Source organism: Protopterus annectens, chromosome 7.part1 (assembly GCF_019279795.1).
Source record: "Protopterus annectens isolate FY-2018-M chromosome 7.part1, PAN1.0, whole genome shotgun sequence".
In the NCBI taxonomy this organism is placed as follows: domain Eukaryota; kingdom Metazoa; phylum Chordata; order Ceratodontiformes; family Protopteridae; genus Protopterus; species Protopterus annectens.
The window spans coordinates 329,258,053-329,279,170 of record NC_056740.1 but is presented as its reverse complement, the minus strand read 5'-3'; the positions used below and the strand labels follow the sequence as shown (position 1 = coordinate 329,279,170).

Sequence of the window (21,118 nt, the reverse complement as noted above, 5' to 3'; positions counted from 1 at the left end):
AGTTTGAATCCTGGCCAGGAGAGCTGGAACGGTCGGTGGGGCAGCCACGGCTGGCGCCACAGGTGGGGAGGAGGAGGAAGCTGAATCTGGGGGCAAAAGGCCTGCGAGGACTAGCTTAGTCCGCCTATCCCTCAAAGCCCTGGGGTTGAAGGCTGCACAGATGGTGCAGCCTGAAGAAAGATGGTCTACACCCAGGCAAATAACACACAGAGTGTGGTCATCCGCTGTGTACAGCTTAAGGCCACACTCGGAGCATTTTGAAAAAATTGCTTTTGGGGCCTCGGACATACTAACTGGATTAGGCCCACATGCACACACCTTCACACACAGACAGAAGGGGGGAGGGGATTTAAATTTACACTAACTAAGAACTAAAGATAAACTTCCCAGATAGATAGGAGAGAAGGGGTGTCACACACACTCAGAAAAAGTGAATTTAAGTGGAAAAAGTTAAATAATCTAGACAACTCACAAAACCCAACGCTAGGAGCTCGTTCTCAGATGCTTCAAGAAGCCGCTGCAAACGAAATCTGGGGGTTAGAGGGAGGTAGCAGGGCATTATGGGTAGGGGAGGAGCTTGAAGCACAGATCTTTGCTAGGAAAGCTGCCAGCTTGGATCCGAATCGGATCAGATACCCACAGGTTGCTAACCAAATGAAGTTAACTACTTCAGATCTACTCATGTACCAACTCCTTTGCTCAATGCTTTATGGAATTCATAAACTCCAATGCCCTGGATCAACTTATCCACACCCCCACCATGGGCAACAATATCCTAGTTCTAGTCATTACCAATATGAGTGACCGATGTTCCACACCTGAAGTCAACGCCTCATTGGTCCGATCCGACCATAAGCTAATTACCCTAGATATCCACATCCTGCCTCCACCCCCCATTAAGGAAACCATGGTAAAAAAGTTCTCCAAAGCCAACTTCATGCTTCTTAAGACAGAAGTGGTGAACTTCATGATACCCATGCAGATGGACAATACAGTTACGACTACTGAATCCTACACAATTGCACTTTATAAGCACTTACATGAGTGCATGGATCGTGCTATCCCAAACAGAACCAAGACGCTATCCTCCAAAAAAAGGAAGCCAATATGATGGTCCCCTGCCATAAACAAACTGTACAACAGAAGGAAGAAACTCTTGCAAAAGAGTAAAATCCCACGAGCCTCAGTAAGAAGCTGCGATCCCTGATAAAATCCTCCAAAGCTGGTTATGAAAACAAAATCGCCACTGATTCTAAAGACAACCACAAAGCATTCTATAGCTATGGCAAGAATCTCAATGGCAACACTCAGATCTGCTCTGAGTTACAGCACAATGGCACTAAATATACAGACCCAACTGATATTGCCAACATCCTGGCAGATTACCCCCCTCTCACCACCTAAACAGCCCATCTCTACACCGGAAGAATGCAAAGTTCCTGTAATCACGGCTGCACAGGTAAAAACCACACTCTCCAAAGCCAAGAACACAGCATTCATGGGACCAGACAACATCCCAGGTTGCGTTCTACATGAACTGGCACCCCACCTAAGTACCATGTTCAATCATAGCCTCACCTTAGGCTTTGTGCCTGCTGAATGATGCACAACAACGGTTATCCCACTTCACAAGGGAGGAGCCACCATGGTCCCCGGGAACTACCACCACATTAGTCTGATGAGCCTAGTCTGCAAGGCCATGGAACGTATCATCATGGAACTTATAAACAAAGACATTGGTAATCTCCAAACTCTGGATCACACCCAGTTCGGGTTTGTAAAAGGCAGATCAGGTCTCCTACACCTGACAGACTTCTTTGAAGCAGTCACCAAAGCCGTAGACAAGGGTAAAGTGGTTCACGCAGCCTATCTAGATCTTGCCAAGGCTTTTGACACCATCCCCCACTCTGGAATTATAGATAAACTCACTAAACTAGGTGTAAATTCCTATGTCACAAGATGGGTTGCCAACTGGCTCACTGACAGAACCCACACTGTGAAAGTAGCAGACTCCAAATCCGACTTCAGACCACTGACAAGTGGAATACCACAGGGCTCAGTCCTGGGTCCTCTCCTGTTTGGTATCTACTTCTCTGAAGTACAGGCTAACACAGAAGGTCTTTGGCTAACAAAGTTCGCAGATGACTGCAAACTAGGAGCCATAATCGAAACTCCTAACGATGTGGACATCCTACAAAAGGACCTCACTGAGACGGATGCCTGGTGTCAAGGCCATGGCCTCAAGCTTAATGCCAAAAAGTGCATTGCCATTCCCTTTGGTAAAAACTCTGTACCCATGAACTACAATATAGATGGTAGTATACTTAACACCGAAAGTGTGATAAGAGACCTTGGGAAAATGGTGGAGAGTAGTCTCTCCTTTGATAATCACATTGCCACAGTAGTCAGGAAATCCTCCTACGTGGCACACCTCATCACAAAAGGTTTGTCATCCACAAAAAAAGAGGTCATTGTTCCCCTCTACTCATCACTCATTAGACCCATTATAGAGTACAACGCCCCTTTTAGTATGTATCTCACAAGACATGTACAACAACTGGAAAGGCCGCAAAAATACCTCACAAAGAGGATTACTGGCCTCGAACAGATGCCCTACGCAGACAGTCTCAAAAAACTCCAGCTTTACTCCATCGCATATCGCCTACTTAGAGGTGATCTCTGCCTAACATACAAAGCTATGTTAAACCCAGAGCTGTTGGACATACTCCACTTAAAGAAATCCCAATCCCTCCGAGCTACACACACTAGGGACCTAAACCTTGTCACCACAATAAACAGAACATGCCGGAGGGATAGATTCTTGTCCCAGAGACATCCCATACTCTGGAATAAACTACTTATCTATATCAAACAAAGCTCCTCATTAGCACTCAAGAAAAATCTTGATGATTGGATGGGAAATAGGAAATTCACCCCGGGGATCACCTCTGTGGCTCTGCTCGACAGTGGCACAGGAAAATAATTTTCTTGGGTGGCAAAAGCCAGAGTACCTTTTTGGCTGGGCTTGTATAGGCCCCAGGGCTGATAGCCTAGTACCTACCTATGAACCTATAACCACGATTCGCTGTTGTGCGATCCAATTAAATGATAGTAAACCTATCTCTAATACCTCTACAAGATCTCTGGTTAGTTTTCTTGTTACAGCCTCCTTAAGTCTGGTAACAACCTTTTCTACTTTCTCTTGGCGAAGTCGTCGTGCTAAAAGTTTTTGTGCTTTGGAGTTTTTATCAAAAAACAGTTGCTGAACAGCAATCTTTCTAAACTCATGCACATTATCCAGGTACTCCCTTATTCTCTCTTTACCACTCTGCAGTTGAGCCTATTGTTCTGTGAGACCCCTCCCTTATTATGCAATACTTTAACCTTTGTCTGCCCCTCTAAATAATTACTTCTTAACCATCTCTTTCTTTTATTTCTGCCTTATTTTTAAGCTCCATTTTCGTTTTATCACACTCACTAGATACAACTTCGGAAGAACTTTCTACCTTCCCTAATAACTTCTGAATACTTTCCACTACCCATTTCTTAAATTCCTTTCTTTTTTAACAGATAGGAGGGAAGGCACCAGTGTCTCATTTTTACTTTATTACCCTTCATTTTTATCTTATTACTGATAAATTATCTGAAATAGTTATTGAAAGTGTGCCAAAGCTCTCAAATGCACATATTCCTGTGAAATATAACATCTGTCTAGTCCAGTCCAGTTACTGTACCTTCAGGAATAATATGTAAATTTTCTCAAGTTTTTACCACTGAATTCACATCTTCCATACCATAGAAAGCAGTATGAATGTTTTTCCTATTACTGACGTTTATTTTTAGTACTGGGTTCCTGGAGGTCTGATCTGATAGCAGCTCCCTTAGAGATGCATTTCAGAATCAGACCATCAAACGGAATTTGACTGGACAATGCAATACAGACCAGGTAAAGGTCACATTTAAGAAACAGAATGTCATAACATTTTCTGAAGCTTTTCTGAATACTTCATGTTTTCTTAGCGTGTGATTTTTCTAGTAAGGGATCATCATCCTTCGTCAAGATCTTTCATGCTCTTTACTCAAAGACTAAAAATTCATTCGCAATGTGTTCAAAAATGGGCCAGTTCAGTGAGGTATAAAGTGGTACAACAATCTCCTTAGAGTGATTAGACATTCTCTTAAGAATCAGAGGGGCTATAGAATATGCTTTTCTGATGACTATTGATATGTGCTTGCCAAAACGTTGTCTACTACTGTCCGCAGATCTTAATGATGGTATTTTTCTTTATGACTTGACCATTTATCCTTCTACAACATTTACAACTATAGGTCTCACATTATTTGCTTACACACTGCACCACTTCTCATCTTCTCCACTACTTTATTACTCTTTACATGCTTCCCTTAAAAATGATAAGATGTATACCAAATCATGAACACACAAATGTCTATTTGTATTAACAAGTAGTCTTATGCAGATTCTCCTAGATACTTACTGCCATGGCAATAGCCATGTTGGCCTCTGTAACTGTATCCATTGGACTAGAAATCAAAGGAGTCTTCAAAGAAATTTTCCTAGTAAGGGCAGAGGTCAGATCCTAGGGAAAAAATAGAAATTAACACTGCTCCTTAGATATAAGCAATAAATTACAGCCATCCGACATCCGTAAATATTCTACATGCTGGATAAAAAATCAAATTTGCGAATCAAGGCACAATTACTGCTTAGTCTTGCTAAAGCAGTTGCTAGAAAAACAGGAAAACTATAAGCTCCAGTTTGTGATGGAGGCATCCACTTTAAGGTTATTAATTCAGAACGTATTAAGCTGATGAATGAAAAATAATAATTTCAAATAGTAGAAAGAAAATAAAACATGTTCCTGTTGTAAAAGAAATAAAGCAAAATCATTTCCTCTGTGCTTCTGTTCACTCATCAATGCCAAGCCAAAGCTAGATGTAGCATCCAGACATATTACAGAGGAGTAATATTTTTAGCACACTGTCAACAATGTTGCCAGCCCCAGTCTTCAAACTTCACACAACGCAATGTTTAAGCAAGTGAGGGACAGACATCCAGGGTACAGGAAGGCATGTTATTGTCAATGCCTCACAGTCAACCAGCTCAGTCACTGTAAAAGTATGCTGTGACACTCAGAATAAGAAACAACAAGGACAAATATGGCAATGCTCTACTGAAAAGCTTAGCATGTTTGGGTTGGAGGATGAGATTATGGCAATCAAAGGGTGACTAAATTCCAGCTATGTTAGTGCATTACAACTTCATTAGTATCCATATCCAGTAATATTAACATCCTCTAACAAGCCTCAATTTCCCCCAAGTTATAAGTGGCAAAAAATATCAAAATGAGTGAGACAGCTTAGAAAAGGGGTCTAGTCAAATGTCAAGGTACTTAGAGATGCTCAAGAACATTTTGTTCAAGGTCCCAAAGAAGCAAATTAATAAAGGATACCACCAAACAATCTCAAAGGCTTGAAGCGCATGGACTTCATTTTTTCAAGGTTAGTTATACACTTCCTATTTCTTAACTAGGCAGGTGAGCTGGTCAAAAGCTCATTTTCAGTCATGACCCAAACCAGAGGCAAAGTGAGGCTTCAAAAGCGATTACAAATGAATTCTTCACAGAAAACATACTAATATCAATTAAATGAACAGGTAGATAAAAGGAACTAGCTGCTGAAGCCATAACATTAAAGCAACTATAACATTAAGATAACAATAGTTGATGAGAATAATGTACAGCATATACAAAGAATAAATGTAAAAGACGTATGCAGTATAAACAAAGCAATGAAACTCAACAGCATGGCTTATTAAAATTATATACATTTACTTTTTATGATGGGCTGCAGGTCCAGATTTAAGGCTTCTCAGAAAGAGTTATAGAGGCAGCAGTGTGCCAAATAGCCATATTATCGGAGTACAACAGTACAGAAAAGTTAATTACATCTGCTGTCAGACTGTTTTTAAAGCTGGATAACAACAGCAGTCTTAACAGGACTTGAGACTCCCATTTTAAAAAATGGTCCTAATTTCCAGGCCAAGGTCACTTTTTTTTTTTTTTTTTTTTTAAAAAGAGGCATATGCCTTACTCAGTTATATGAAGACTGCTGGTATTAACTGCCAAAATGTCTTACTACTACAGAAACTAATGGATCAGACAGGGCAGCACATAAACAGCCTGGGGAATGGTATGATATAAGCAGTCAAGTATTTTAGAATCTGAGGTTCCATCCACGATGGTCAATAAGCAAGCAGCTCCTTAATGCAACTCCTCACTTTTTTATACAACTTCACACCAGAGAATTAATTCTTAATAAAATATAACAGGATTACACAAAATTGTTTTTCTGATGTCAACATAAGAGCCAATAAATTATTGAGTGTCGACTTCATAAGCCATTACTATTTTGTCAATTTCTCCAAGTATGAACTGTGGAAGTTACTGAAGACTATGTATACAATTTGAATCTTCCATTAAGAAAGATATTCAGCAAAGTGAATTTTCACTTCAACAGTTGACAACTGAAGTAGAAAGAAATCAGTGCAAGATGGCCAGTATACAGGTGGACTTCAATCAGCAACACAAGTGGCTGAAGAAACTGATAAAGAAAATACATAGGTTGGTAATAGGCTATCAGCCCTAGGGCCTATACAAGCCTAGCCATAACAATTCCCTGGCTATTTCTTCCCACACTATTTACTTCACTGGACCCCTAGCAGGGCGACTGACGTGATCCCCAGGGTGAATTCCTTTCTCCCATCCAATTGTCAAGGTTCCTTTTGAAGACGGCCAAAGAGACACTCTGCTTGACATGCATGGGCAGTCTATTCCAAGGTCTGGGGAGTCTCTGTGTCAGGAACCTATCCCTCCAGCATGTTTTGTTTATTGTGATGACAAGGTTTAGATCCCTGAAGCTTGTGGCTCTGAGGGATTGGGATTTCTTTAAGTGTAGCATGTCCAATAGCTCTGGGTTTGACATGGCCTTATATGTTAAGCAGAGATCACCTCAGAGTAGACGATATGCGACAGAGTATAGCTGGAGTTTAAGGCGGTCAGCGTAAGGCATCTTCTTTAGGCCTGTGATTCTTTTAGTAAGGTATTTTTGCGGTCTTTCCAGTTGTTGCAGATGTCTTGAGAGGTACATACCGAATAGGACGTTGTATTCTATAATGGGTCTAATGAGGGATGAGTACAGTGGGACAATGACCTCCTTTGTTCTGGATGAAAAGCCCTTAGTGATGAGGTGTGCCACACAGGATTTCCTGACTGTTGTGGCGCTGTGGTTATCGAAGGTGAGATCACTGTTCACCTGTGTCCCTAAGTCTCTTATCACACCTTCGGTGTTTAGTGTACTGCCACCTATGTGGTAATTCATGGGTACATGTTTTTTCCCAAAGGGGATAACTATACATTTTTTGGCATTGAGCCTGAGCTCATGGCTCTGGCACCAAGCATCTATTTCTGTAAGGCCCTTTTGTAGAGTATCCACATAATTTGGGGATTCAATAATGGCTCCCAGTTTGCAGTCATCTGCGAACTTTGTTAGCCAGAGTCCCTTAGTGTAGGACTGTACTTCAGAGAAGTAGATGCCAAACAAGAGCAGTCCCAGGACTGAACCCTGAGGTACTCCACTTGTCACTTGTATGGGGCTGGATTTGGAGTCGGCTACTTTTCAGTGTGGGCTCCGTCAGTAAGCCAGTTGGCAACCCATTGGGTGACATAGGGATTAATGCCCAGCTTAGTAAGTTTATCTATGATTCCAGAGTGGGGGATGGTGTCAAATGCCTTGGCAAGGTCTAGATAGGCTGTGTGGACCACCATACCCTTGTCCATGGCTCTGGAGACAGATTCGAAGAAGTCAATCAAGTTCAGGAGACGAGATCGGCCCTTCACGAACCCAAACTGTGTGGGGTCCAGTGTTTGAAGGTTGCCAATGTCTTTGTTTATAAGTTCCATGATAATACGCTCCATGGCCTTGCAGATAAGGCTCGTCAGACTGATGGGATGGCAGTTTCCGGGATCCAAGGTGGATCCCCCCTTGTGGAGTGGGATAACTGTAGCTCTGTGCCACTCAGTGGGCACGAAACCTGAGGTGAGGCTATGATTAATCATGACACTTAGGTGAGTTGCCAGTTCATATTGTAGTTCATGTAGTACACAGCCCGGCATGTCATCTGGTCCCATGGATGCTGTATTCTTAGCTTTGGAGAGTGCATTTTTTTACCTGTGTGGCCGTTATTACCAGAATTTGGCAATCTTCTGGTATTGAGATGGGCAGTTTAGGGGTTGAGAGGGGGGTGAAGTTGGCACTGAATCGATCTGCCAGGATACTGGCAATATCCTTAGGATCAGTACATTTAATGCCATTCTGTTTTAGCTCAGAGCAGATCTGAGCATTGCCATTTAGATTCTTGACAGTTATAGAATGCCTTGTGGTTGTCTTTGGAATCTTTGGCAATTTTATTTTCGTACCTAGCTTTGGAGGATTTTATGAGGGATCTCAGTTTCTTACTGAGGCAGGTAATGGAGTTTTTTGCATCCTGGGATTTTCCACTTTCCTGCAACAGTTTCTTCCTTTTGTTGTAAAGTTTGTTTATGGCAGGGGACCACCAGATTGGCTTCCTTTTTTTGGAGGAGAGCATCTTGGTTCTATTTGGGATGGCACGATTCATGCACGAGTGGATGTGATCATACAGTGCCTTAGTTTAGGATTCAGCAGTCAAACTTTCAGTTCCCGTCTGCATGGGTGTCATAACGTTTGTCACTTCTGACTTGAGTAGCATGAAGTTGGCTTTGGAGAAGTTTTTTATGGAGGTTTCCTTACTGGGGGGTGGAATGTCTCTTTCTTATTGCTTGGTTTTAGGAAATGAAGGCACTGCAATGTAAAAAAAAATTGTAAAAAGAGCATGATACAAGTAAAATTAATGTGCTCTTTCTCATTTTGCATAGGGGAATGCCTGCATTAAGGACCTTAGATTGACTTCGTAACAAGTTTTAAGAGAAAGCAAGTAAATGAAAAAAAGAATACTGAATATTATGAGGCTTTTTCTCTAGCAAATGAATGTATGCTTAGTAGCAATTCCGTATCTGGCCCTCAAGTCTCCATGGAAACAATCTGATAAAGAGAAATTGACTGTCCATTTCTCGTGTCTCCATGGAGACAATTTGATAAGGAGAAGTTGGCTGTCTGGTTCTCATGTCTCCATAGAGATAATCTGATACAGAAATTGGTTACAGTCTGGTGGACAGTAACTGGTTGGGGAAAAAAAGAAAAGAGAAACTGGCTATGAGATCATGTTCTCTGAAAGCATTCATGGGTTTTCCCAGTTGGGAGAGCTATAAAGACAACACAAAACCAGTTAGCACTTAGAAGCACAGGCTGCACCATGCATTTTGGCATGAATAACCTTTATTTTAGATTAACTCAAGCCTGAGTGTGTGGCTGTCAATGTTCCTACTAGGAGGGTAAAACTTCAATATTTGAAGATGTACATAGTTTTCATGGAAATATCACTGCATCATACAGATGACAGATTAAATGAATACAAAAATCTGAAAAGTTTCTTCTGAAACAGCATCATCTACTAACAGAAAATTTTAGGAGCCTAAAAAACAAATGAAAATGTATAAAAAATAACATAAGAATTTTTGAACATGGAACTTTTTATCAACTACTATGTGACCTGATAACATCCCAGGCTGTGTTCTAAATGGTTTAAAACAGGAGTTAGTAACACCTTTGAGTACTCTGTTTAACCACAGCCTATGCATTGGTTTTGTCCCTGCAGAATGGAAAATAGCTACTGTTATCCCCTAGCACAAAGGGGGTGCATCTACCGACCCTGAAAACTATAGACCCATAAGCTGAACCAGCCTTATCTGCAAGGGCATGGACAGAATCATCATGGACTTACCAAAGATATAGGAAGCCTTCAAACGCTTGACCCGACCCAGTCTAGTTTTGTCAAGGGCAGATCATGCCTGTTAAACCTGGTGGACTTCTTTGAGAATGTCACCAGAGCTCTGGAAAAGGACAAGTCTGTGCATACGGCCTACCTAGACTTAGCCAAGGCCTTTTACACAATCCCCCAATCAGGCATAATTGAAAAACTCACTCAGCTGGAGATCAACCCATATATTGTCAGGTGAGTTGCAAACTGGCTGACTGACACAACACACAGTCAAAATAGGGGATTCCACCTCCACCAGCAAACTCGTTATCAGTGGTGTACCACAGGGATCAGTGCTGGGGCCCCTACTGTCTGGAATCTACTTCTTGAAAGTACAGGCAAAAACAAAAGGTCCATGTCTGACAAAGTTTGCTAATGACTGCAAACTAACTGCAGTCATTGAGTCCTCAAATAATGTTAACATTCTACAAGAAAGGCTTACTCAAACCAATGACTGGTGCCGAAGTCATGGACTTGAACTCAATTAAAAAAAAAAACAGCATTATCATCCCCTTCAGCAATGGTGATGTCTCTGCGGATATTAATAGCAACACCCTAGGCTCTAAATCAGTGGACAGAGATTTGGACACACAGGTTGATAGGAACCTAACCTTTGATCACCATGTCTCTACAATGGTTAGGAAGGCCTTCTATGTTGCTCACCTCATAAGTAAGGGCACAGCTTCCAAAACAAAAGAGGTTATAATCCCCCTGTACTCTTTCCTCATCAGGCCAACAATGAAGTACAATGCTCCCTTTACATACCTTATCAGGCACTTGCAGCAACTAGAGAGACCTCAAAGGTTTCTCACAAAGAAAATTCATGGTCTTCAGCACAAGTCATACGTGGACAGACTGAAATCACTGTCACTATACACTGTATTGTAGAGACTACTCAAAGGCGACCTGTGACTTGCATACAGAGAAACTCTGATACTGCCTTAATAGGTATGCTACACATTTGTAAGTCAAATGGTACGTGATTCACTCACTCTAGGGACCTTTAACCTAGCCTGTGACATCATCAGGACTTGCTGGAGAGACAGATATGTCTCACAGAGGTTACCTCTCTTCTGGAACAAACTTCCAATTCAAGTTAAACATAGCCCCTTAGTGACCCTATTTAAGTGCAACTTGGATGACTGGATGGGAAACAACAAATTCACCCCATGGGTTTCACTCCTGGCCCTCTTGGACAGGGGCAGTCGATGCTGATTTAGATTGGATTGTAACCACTGACCATATCTCTAGGCCCTACAGGGAACAAGGGTTGAACTTGGCTAGCCTTGTAAGAGCCCTAGGGACGTTAGCCTAGTAACCTCTTATGGATCCTATGATAAATCTTTAAATCTTCAACATGGACTGGTTTATTGTATAGACAGAGCCAATATCTCTTTCTGAAAGCTTTGTCATTATAAAATGTCTTTTCTTCTGTGTATACAAACCTACTTTTAAAACTGCTAAAAATAGTACTCTAGTTAAAGCAGGGTGACGAAATACCCAACTAGAAAGTTCTCTGTGGTTTCCATGACGCCATTTTCTATATTCATGTTGTCAGTCAGCAAGACTATAAATTTATTATAGTTGTTCTGTGCTTTTTTGTAAAACAATTAGTTTACAATCATGCTCCAAGCATTTAAGAGTAAGATTTTGTTTAGATTCAAGCAGGTGCACTGGGTATTTGTTGGACAGTATTTTACTTTCGTAGATACAGCCTTGATACATCAGCACTGTGGGCAGCTAATTTTACTGAAGATTGGCTTGTGAGGTTCAAGTGACTGCTCTGTTTAATGAAATAGAAGTGCTTTTCACTTTATGTTTAGTTTACACTGGTCTGCTTGCATTGTTAGCTAAGAAGTTTCCTTAATTTGGGGCAAGCTAATAATGTAGATATGGCATGTTGAAATTGTTATGGGTTACTATGTCAGTCTCTATACTGGTATTCTTGTTTGAACTGCACACAATCTTAAATCAACTGAAATGGTAGAACTTGAAATGAAAATAAATCAAATGTATGCTAAAGAAAATATATGAAGTGTATTTCTAGGTACTGGGCAAAATATATAGATTATTAATGTTTGGGAATTAAAACTGAATCTTTGCTTCCTTAAACGATACATTTCTTCTACATAAAATTTTAATGTTCCAAAGCTCCACTGTGTGTATTAATAGATTTTAATTATATAGTGATCTTATTTGAGGAGTGATATATTTAGAAAACAGATATAATAGACACAGTTGTGCAATATTAAGTGCACTAAAAAATTTAAATCAGTCCTGGTTTAGCAAATTGCTGCATATTTGTCCCAGACAATTGCTGCATATTTGTCCCAGATATCACTAATCACATAAGTTAAAATGACACAATAAACGAGACAGAACTTTTTTGTGCCAAAAGCTGAAATGTGGCCATTTTCTAAACTTATATTTTAACTGTATATCACATAAGGTGTTACAATATGGATACTTTTCTTGGTATAAAAAGCTTATGTAGTGTATTTTATTTTTATTTTATTTAAATTTGTTGACCTGGAGTGTCTGACTGGACGTGGGTCCATTTTCAGCGGAGGCCCAGGGAGAAAAGCTCCACAGTAAAATAAACAGACAGTAGTTGCATTGGATTATATACATATACAGATTCTGGTCATAACTAAATTTATTATAACGTACAGTAAAACCTGCTCTCTGGTGGTCTCAATTTTTCTTGAGCTACTCGTGCAAATTATTTTCTATATATGCACATTCTGTTTATCACTCACAATGTAATCATCTCATATACCATTGATTACAATCCAGTGAACAGTGACTTAGCAAGCCTCAGGATTAACTTTTAAATATGGGTTCTGTGGGGTGGGGAGAGGGCTAGTTCTGATCTCCTCACTCCTTGCAGTCACTGAATCAGATTTTGCTAGAATGAGATAGATAATCTGTGACTATCACAATCCAGGCAACAAATCTAGTGTAATATATTATATACACATGCACCTACATATTAACCTGGATCTTTAACATATTTTAATGAACAAGTCTACACTCATTTAGCTACAAATACAGTAAAATTAAGTGCTTTTTTCTTTTTATTTTGGTAGATAACATTCCTAATGTAGTTTCGTTTGGTTATAATACGTCTTGTAATGACTTATGTGAAAAGAAAATGACTTGAATGAGGCACTGAACTCTTACTGCAAATATTTGAAACCTACATTACCATGTTCTTCTGTTTATTCATATTCTTATAGTTAAATAACATTACTCAAACTCCTTTAAATTGTATATTTGTGATATAATTTGGGCTATTACAGGTTCCCACATAGTTAACAGGCATAAAGCCCAGAAGACCATTAAGGAGCTTATCCAATTTCCCAAATGCCCCAAAGCACTATTTAGTTAAGTGACTTACTTATAGTCACAAAGTAAGCAAATGGAGGCAGAGGGAAACAAACCACATACTGCAGGAAGGAATTCATTAACAGTTGATAACCTTAATTCTTTGAAATAACTGCCAGTTACTTTGTCTTATAATGTATTGGTAACTTTGGTTTTCCACTTCCTTGTTTAATTTAATATAACAGAGTCCGCTCTTAGTTTTAGATTAGTTAGCAAAATTTATTTTAGAAGGGTAGTCAGTTTATTGAGGTATCCAGCTCTTTTTAATAGATTAACAACAAATCTGATAGATTCCATTGCAAGTTTAGTACATTTTGTTATGAGTTCTAAAAATACTGGGAAAAGATGCCAAATTCTCAAGAGATTTTATACATGTGAACAGTTTTAGTGATTTCCTATTTTTCTTCTGGTACATAAATTAAATAGGAGTCAATGTCCAAAGTTAAGAATTTAGTATGCACCATTTATGTATTATAATTACTTAAAGAATTTTTCTTGAAATACATCACTTTCATTTGTTTCCTTGAATACAAGTGTTTTAAACAATCCACAAAAAAAACAGGCTTTTTATTTTAAATATTAACAATGCTAATGCAGTTTGTCTACAACAAATCCATCTTCTTAATGAAGACCAACACATTACATTCTACTAGCTACTTCGTGCTTTTATCTTCTTGTTTTAAAATCAAAGGTAACAATTTTGCTAAAAATATTTTAATGCTCCAAATACTGTTTTATAGTGACAGGGATTGTACATTCTCCATGATTATACACCATCAAAACTGTATTTGCACACTGCAAAATAATTACTGGATCTTGATGCAAAGGCAGGCTACTAACTTCAAAACCATTCAGTTTAATATAAAAGGTAAACTGATAACAGCAAACTTATAGATAAAGGTGACTACACTACAATAATTTACTGGAAGATTTAAATTAATGCAAACATAAAATGAAAGCCCAAGATTCTTGATTAATTAAAAAACTCAAGATAAGAAAATTAATTGAAAAGGAAAAAAAGAAGTTATATACTCACCATAATGTTCCATCTGAGTAGTTGTACTTCATATGTCTTTAACCTGTGGGTCTCAGATCCACATCGGAACCGACACGGCCGCATTTTCCAGCTATGGATCCGAGCTCCAGACTCCTCCCCTTACCCATAATGCCCCCGTCTCCCATCAGATAGAGTTTGTTGCCTAAGAGGTACCATATACCCGACCCAATATCATCTTATCACAACAATGATCTCCATGACACTCCCGGGCTTGAACAGAGTCAAGGACCACACACTTTATGCAAAGCTAAATACAGACTGCATCCATGATAAGGTCAGGGGGAAGGGGCGGGGGGGGGGAGGTTGAAAACAAATGAAGTACAACTACTCAGATTGAACGTTATGGTGAGTTTATAACTTCTTTCTGAAGTAGTTTACTTCATTTGACCTTCAACCTGTGGGACACAGTCCCCAGCTACCATAGATTCCTGGGTGGCCCTCACGGAAGGATATTCCAGAGCACCGCAGAGCCAAATGATGCTCTGTTCAGAGACACAATATCCAGCTTGTAATGAGAAAGGAAGGTATGAGATGAGGACCAAGTAGCTGCCGAGCAGATATCATCCAGAGACACCCTAGACCAGAAAACACCTGACGTAGCCATAGACTGGGTGGAATGTGCCTTCACTTGTCCTGGCAGGGGACCTACATTTCACCGTTGTAGGCTCAAGCAATGCATAAAGAAATCTAGCAAGCAATTGTTACCTTGGAAACTGGCTTGCCTAAAAAAGATTTAGCATAAGACACGAATAGCTGGTCAGACATACGAAAGGGTTTCGTCCTATGTAAATAAAATTTCAGTTGTCTATAAACCAAGCAGATGCAACTTGTATTTCCCCTTTGTTCTGGAAGTTAGGGAAAATAACTGGTAACTTTATTGTCTGATTAATATTGGCTTCAAAGGCCACCTTAGGAAGAAAAGATGGACTGGTACACAACACTATCTTTGTTAAAGATCATGTAAGGCACCTTAATAGAAAGAGCCTAAAACTCTGACACTCTTCTGGCTGAGCTAATGGCCACCAGGAAAGCAGTTTTCCATGTCATAAACTGCAAATCAACCAATGCCGCAGGTTTGAAGGGTGCAGAAACCAATGCCTGTAACACTAAGGTAAGATTCCCACGGAGGCGTAGGGTCCTTAACCAGAGGTCTAAGTAGAAAGGCACCCTTAAGGAAGGTCTTACAAAGTTTGGAAGAAGCCAGGGAGGACATTCAACCCCACATGGAAATTAGAAATAGCTACCAGTTGTACCTTAACTGTAGAAGAACTAGCACCCTGATGGAAGATGCTTTCCAAAAAGTCTAAGACTGCTGAAAGAGGTGCCATGAAAGAGTCCAAAGCTCGCTGAGTGGCCCATATGGAAAAACACCTCCATTTACTAGGATACACCTTTCTGGTGGGAGGATTTGTGAGCTGCAACCAAAATGGACTTTACAGAGTATGACAATCCGGGAGTCCTGATAATCATGGGAACTGGAGCAGCCAAGCCATGAGCTTCAGACTGTCCAGATCTGGGTGAGGAATCCCTGAGGGATGAGAAAGAAGGTCCAGAACTGGATCCAATGTCCATGCAGGAACAACTAGGTGAGACCACAGTAAGGGGAACCAAACTTGGCGAGGCCAGAATGGGGCTATGAGGATCACAGTGCTCCCCAGCCTTTGGGTTTTCTGAAGAAAGTTCAACATAAGCAGAAGTGGAAGATAAGCATAGAGGAGACCGGGAGGCCAAGCATGAACCAGTTTGTCTCTGGGGGGTTTTCTGGTCTAGGGTGTCTCTGGATGATATTTGCTCGGCAGCTACTTGGTCCTCATCTCATACCTTCCTTTCTCACTGCATTTCACATTGGAAGGAGATGCGAAGAGATCGCAGCAAGGCCGACCCCACTTTAGAAAGATCTGTTCCTCTACTGAAGGATTCAGAGACCGCTCGTAAGGCATCACGACATATCTACTGAGCCTGTCCGCTAGAATGTTGGACCACCCAGGAATGTGCATTGCTACTAGAAAGTGGCTGGTGGAGATCTCACATTCCCACACTCTCATGGCTTCTTGACAGAGGGGAGATCTGGTTCTGTCTGAATGGCAATCTTCCCTAGAGGAAGATGGGCATGAAGTGCCTGCACCACCAGAAGAACCGCCCTCATCTCTAGAACGCGGATATGCAACTCGGTCTTAGAGGGGGACCACATGCCTTGGACCATCCTTCCAGAGCAGTGCCCCCCCCACCCTAGCTGTGAGGTGTTCATGGTCACCATGGTTCTGGGAAAAGCAGGGTGAAAGGAACGTCCCTTGACAGTGAATCCACCACTGAAGGGAGTCCCTGCATACCCTCGAGATTCTCACTAGGAAGGTCTAACAGGGACCACTGGAACGCAAGTGCCCACTGAAGAACTCTCATATGAAGGTGAGCCAACGGCAGGAGATTGATCGTGGCTGCTATGGAATCCAGTTCCCTGAGAACTGCTTCAGCTGTAGGGACTTGAGCATGAAGAATTTGTAAGACATGCAATCTTAAACTGCGTATCTTGTCCGAAGTGAGAAAAACCCTAATTTGAAGAGTGTCCAAACGTGCCCCAATAAAGTCTAGAATCTGGACCAGCTCTAGAGAAGATTTGTTTAGATTGATGGTAATACCCAGATTGCTCACTAACTGAATGAAGTAATCCCTGGCCTGGCACAGTAGATGCTCTGAAGGGGCAGAAAAGAGCCAATCACCCAGGTACTGAAAGACCTGAATACCATAGAGTCTCAGGTGAGCCGCTACAACCGCCATCACCTTGGTAAACACCCTGGGGGGCTGTGGTCAGACTAATGGGAAGGGCTCTGAACTGGTAGTGATTGGCTCCCAGCCGGAAGCGAAGAAACCTCAGGGAGTGAATGCCCGTTCTGACGTGGTAGTACGCATCCTGGAGATCAATCGAGCACATCCAGTCTGAGGCCTGCAGAAAGGGCAGGAAAGATTGAAGAATGACCATTCGAAACTTTGTCTTGGTTACTGACAGATTCAATGTGGACAGATCCAACATAGGTCTGAGGTCTCCTGTTTTCTTTGGCACTAAACAGAACCTGGAGTAAACGCTGGATCCGAACTGGTCTGGGGGAACCAGTTGGATGACTCATTTCTTCAGAAGCTTTCCTATTTTTAGCACTGCCTCCTCCCATCCCGCAGGTGGGACACCTGTGAGGAGTTTGTTTGGAAGGGTATGTTCCTTGAATAGAACGAAATATCCTCTGGATATGATTCACAACACCCAGTGATCTGTTGTAATGGACTCCCATGCCTTCGGGTGTACTGACAGGCAACCCCCAACTGCCTCCAGAGATGATCAGTCGGGCAACCCCTCAAGGCTGCTGCCCATGTCCCTCCGAGAAGGGTTCTCAGGACCCGAAATTCCTAGGACCCACCCTCTGCCTCTCGGTTGGCATCTGTTGCGACTCCCTCTGCCTCTGGGGGAAGGAGAATCCTAAGCATCCCACAAAAATGCCTGAGACTTCAGGAACCACATCTTCTTCATTCCTCACTGATTCCTGGAAAAGGATCTTTGAGTTGACAAGAAGCAGATCCTGACAGCAGACAGTGTCTTCCCGTCCTTCTCGTTCAGGACCAGTGTCTCTTTCACCAACTTCCCAAAGAGGGAAGAATCATCATAGGGGGCATTGGTGAAAGACACCTTGAAGGTGACACAACCAGTGTCAGGCATGACACCTAATGGCAATGCCTGTTCAGGCCGCCCTTGCAGCTCCCTCCTTAGCATGAGAGAGCAGTCGTATGGAAGTGTTGGCAACTGCTTTTAGAGTGGCCATTCAGGTGGAGAATGTCTTTTTGTCCTCTGCCGACATGGACTCTGGGGTAGACTCCGTGATTTCCTTCACTAGATCTCTCTAGAGTCTAATGACATGTACCATATAGTTCAGCGCCCTCACCAAGAAGGTCGCTGAAGCATACACTTGCTTCCCAAAATGGTCCATCGCTCTTGATTCTCCATCAGGAGGATGGAGCTTGCAGATGATCTGAGCGAGCTCCTCCTCGGTGGCAGCCGCCACCATCATCACATCTACCAGGGACCCCTTGTTCCAATGCGTCCTGTCTGACGGGGGGCTCAATACTTTGTTGGGGCACTTAGGAATGGGCTCTATGGTGTCCGACCCCTTCCATGCCCTAGATGTTATCAGATCCACGAGTGGATCAGCAGGAAGGGACACCCAAGAGGTAGATGGGCCTGAGCCGAATGCCTTCAGGAACACAGACTCGTCTGAGGTCAGTCTGGGGGGGGGCTGACCACCACCACCCCCCTCTGACAAAGGAGCTCCATGATGTCTCCAAAGGAGACATCCTTGGGGGAGTGACCTTGGGGAACCTACCCCTTCATCCAAGTCCGTGTCTTCTGTGAGGGACTCCGGAGGACAGTCCAAGTGCCTCCTCTTACACGAACATTTGCAGGGTACCTCCTCAGGGGGACTCTCCGAGGAGGACTCACAAACCTCTTCTTGCTCCACTGGAACTTCCTGGGACATAGCGACCATGGGCTGTCCCTGAGACGGCAAGACGGCCGGAATCGCACTCCGAGCCAAGGGGGTCTGGACAGAGTCAGAGGATGAAATAAATAGTCAGAGGCCTCAACACTGAGAAAACCCTCTCCACCACGTCAAATGCAGAAGGGGAGCAAACCTTTTGGGACATACTGGTGGGGCCCATCCCCCTTCTGATCAGACAGGTGAGTTGGAGCAGAGATGCTGAGTGGGATGCTCCACTCTAAAGCGCTCAGAGCAGAGAGCACCCCCTTGGATCCGACCCGGAGGGTACAGCTATGAGAGCTTGGATCTGACAAGCTCAAGGCAATGGCCAGCGTTGAGGTACATGGTACCGTTGGCGCCAACCCCTCAACCCCGAGACCTCAGATCCAAAAACTCCAAAACCACCAGTTGAATCGGAGAAGGAGTAATTGGTAGGAACAAAGGTTGCAAGGAGCCCTCTCCAGAGGGAGAGGGCACCGGCAAGACCTCCATCTGGATCTGGGTGCGAACAAATCTCCACATCATCTTGTCCATCTCCACATCATCTTGTCCATCTACACTTCACTGAGATTTCGGGTGGAGCGGGAGGATGCCACTAACAGGTCAGGAGAGCCAGTGGGGAGAAGACCTTACTGGAGACTGGCTACAAGTCTCCTCGGGCTCGGGGGAGAACCTGGTAGTGAATAACCAAGGAGATCCAGGCCTAGTCGGAGGCCTAACGTCTGGTGGCGGACCTGCCCGAGATGAACAGTCGGGGTGCCACTTACAAGAATGGTCTTTCTTAGCCTTGTCCCCTTCCCCGGACCTCTTAATGGGAGTTTGAGTCCCTGAGGCCATGGAAGAGGAAGTAAAAGCAGCAGCCACTGCTATCCCTGCTGGGGAAGAAGGAACAGTAGTCCTTGAAGAGGGGAGTAAACCCTTCAGTATCAGTTTGTCCCACCTGTCCTTAAGTGGCCTGGGTTTGAAACCAGAGCAAATAGGACAGAGGGACTTAAGGTGGTCTGCACCAAGGCAAACCATGCACCGAGTGTGGTCATCTGCCAGAGATAGCTTATGGCCTCACTCCGTGCATTTCCTAAAACCTGCCTTAGTTAGGGGCTTCTTCCATTCCCAACACAGATGCAAAAGCAGGCAGATGCATGCGCGTGCTCTTCAGATAGAAAAAAGAAGAGAGAAGTTTGTTTTTTTTTTGTCCGACGCAGGGGGTAAAGTAATGGATGCAAGGAAAAAAACAGAATTTAGTTCACTTACATGACCCACAAGCTTAGTAAGCCTCAGGATTAACTTTTAAATATGGGTTCTGTGGGGTGGAGCTGGAGCTCAGAAACCACTATGGCGGCAAACAAGATCTGGGGTGAGAAGGGAGACATGGGGCATTGTGGGTAAGGGGAGGAGTCTGGAGCTCAGATCCATAGCTGGAAAATGCGGCCGTGTCAGATCCGATGTGGATCAGAGACCCACAGGTTGAAGATCAAATGAAGTAAAGTACTTCAGATCAAATATTTCCAGAAATTTAAAAGATACATCTCATTCAGAGTAAAATGCTTTTTCAATGTTAAGAATAACAAGCATTGCTTAGTTTGTTATTTAGAATGTCAGTTAGTCAGTACTCATATTATCCTGTGTTCATCTGATGAATTAAATCAGTTTGATCCAAGTTAATCAGCAGGGGTATAGATTTCCTTTATAAATTTTGTTTGTTGTAGCACACTAATCAATGTTTAACAGGTCTATAGGCCGAACAAAACTTTGGACCTTTACCCTCTTTTAAAACTGGAATGAATACAGTGCATATCCAAGGTGGGTGGTATTTGAATTATGCAGCAACAGATCACACACTACCAGGAATCCACCAAGCAGTTTTCTAAACAGCAGTACTTTATTCAGATAAAATCTGTCTTAAAGCACTTCGGCTAAAAAACATTTCAGAGTATAAAAAACACAAATCACAACCATCCTTTATATACAAAACAATTTCCTATAATTATTCAATAAAATAACTAAATAATATTATCATTTTTAAACATTTACCCAGTTAAAACCATCCAGTTACATCCTGTATTAAGTCCCTTCGGGACTAAAATTTTATACTTTAATATAAAAAGAGATTTTTTTTTTTTTGTAATAGTTTAAGTTTCAAAAAAGAAGTATGGAACCTATCCAACGTAACCTGTTCTAATATAC

At 42.2% G+C, this 21,118-nt stretch overlaps 1 protein-coding gene across 2 annotated transcripts in view; it reads right to left on the bottom strand.

Moving 5' to 3' along the window:
• IMPDH2 (inosine monophosphate dehydrogenase 2) overlaps nt 1–21,118 on the bottom strand; it is a 1,061,056-nt gene that overhangs the window by 701,131 nt on the left and 338,807 nt on the right. For both annotated transcript variants that reach the window (XM_044078743.1, XM_044078744.1), the window contains exon 3: nt 4,497–4,598. In XM_044078743.1, the coding sequence (XP_043934678.1) occupies nt 4,497–4,598 (102 nt within the window). The remainder of the gene's footprint in view (nt 1–4,496; nt 4,599–21,118) is intronic.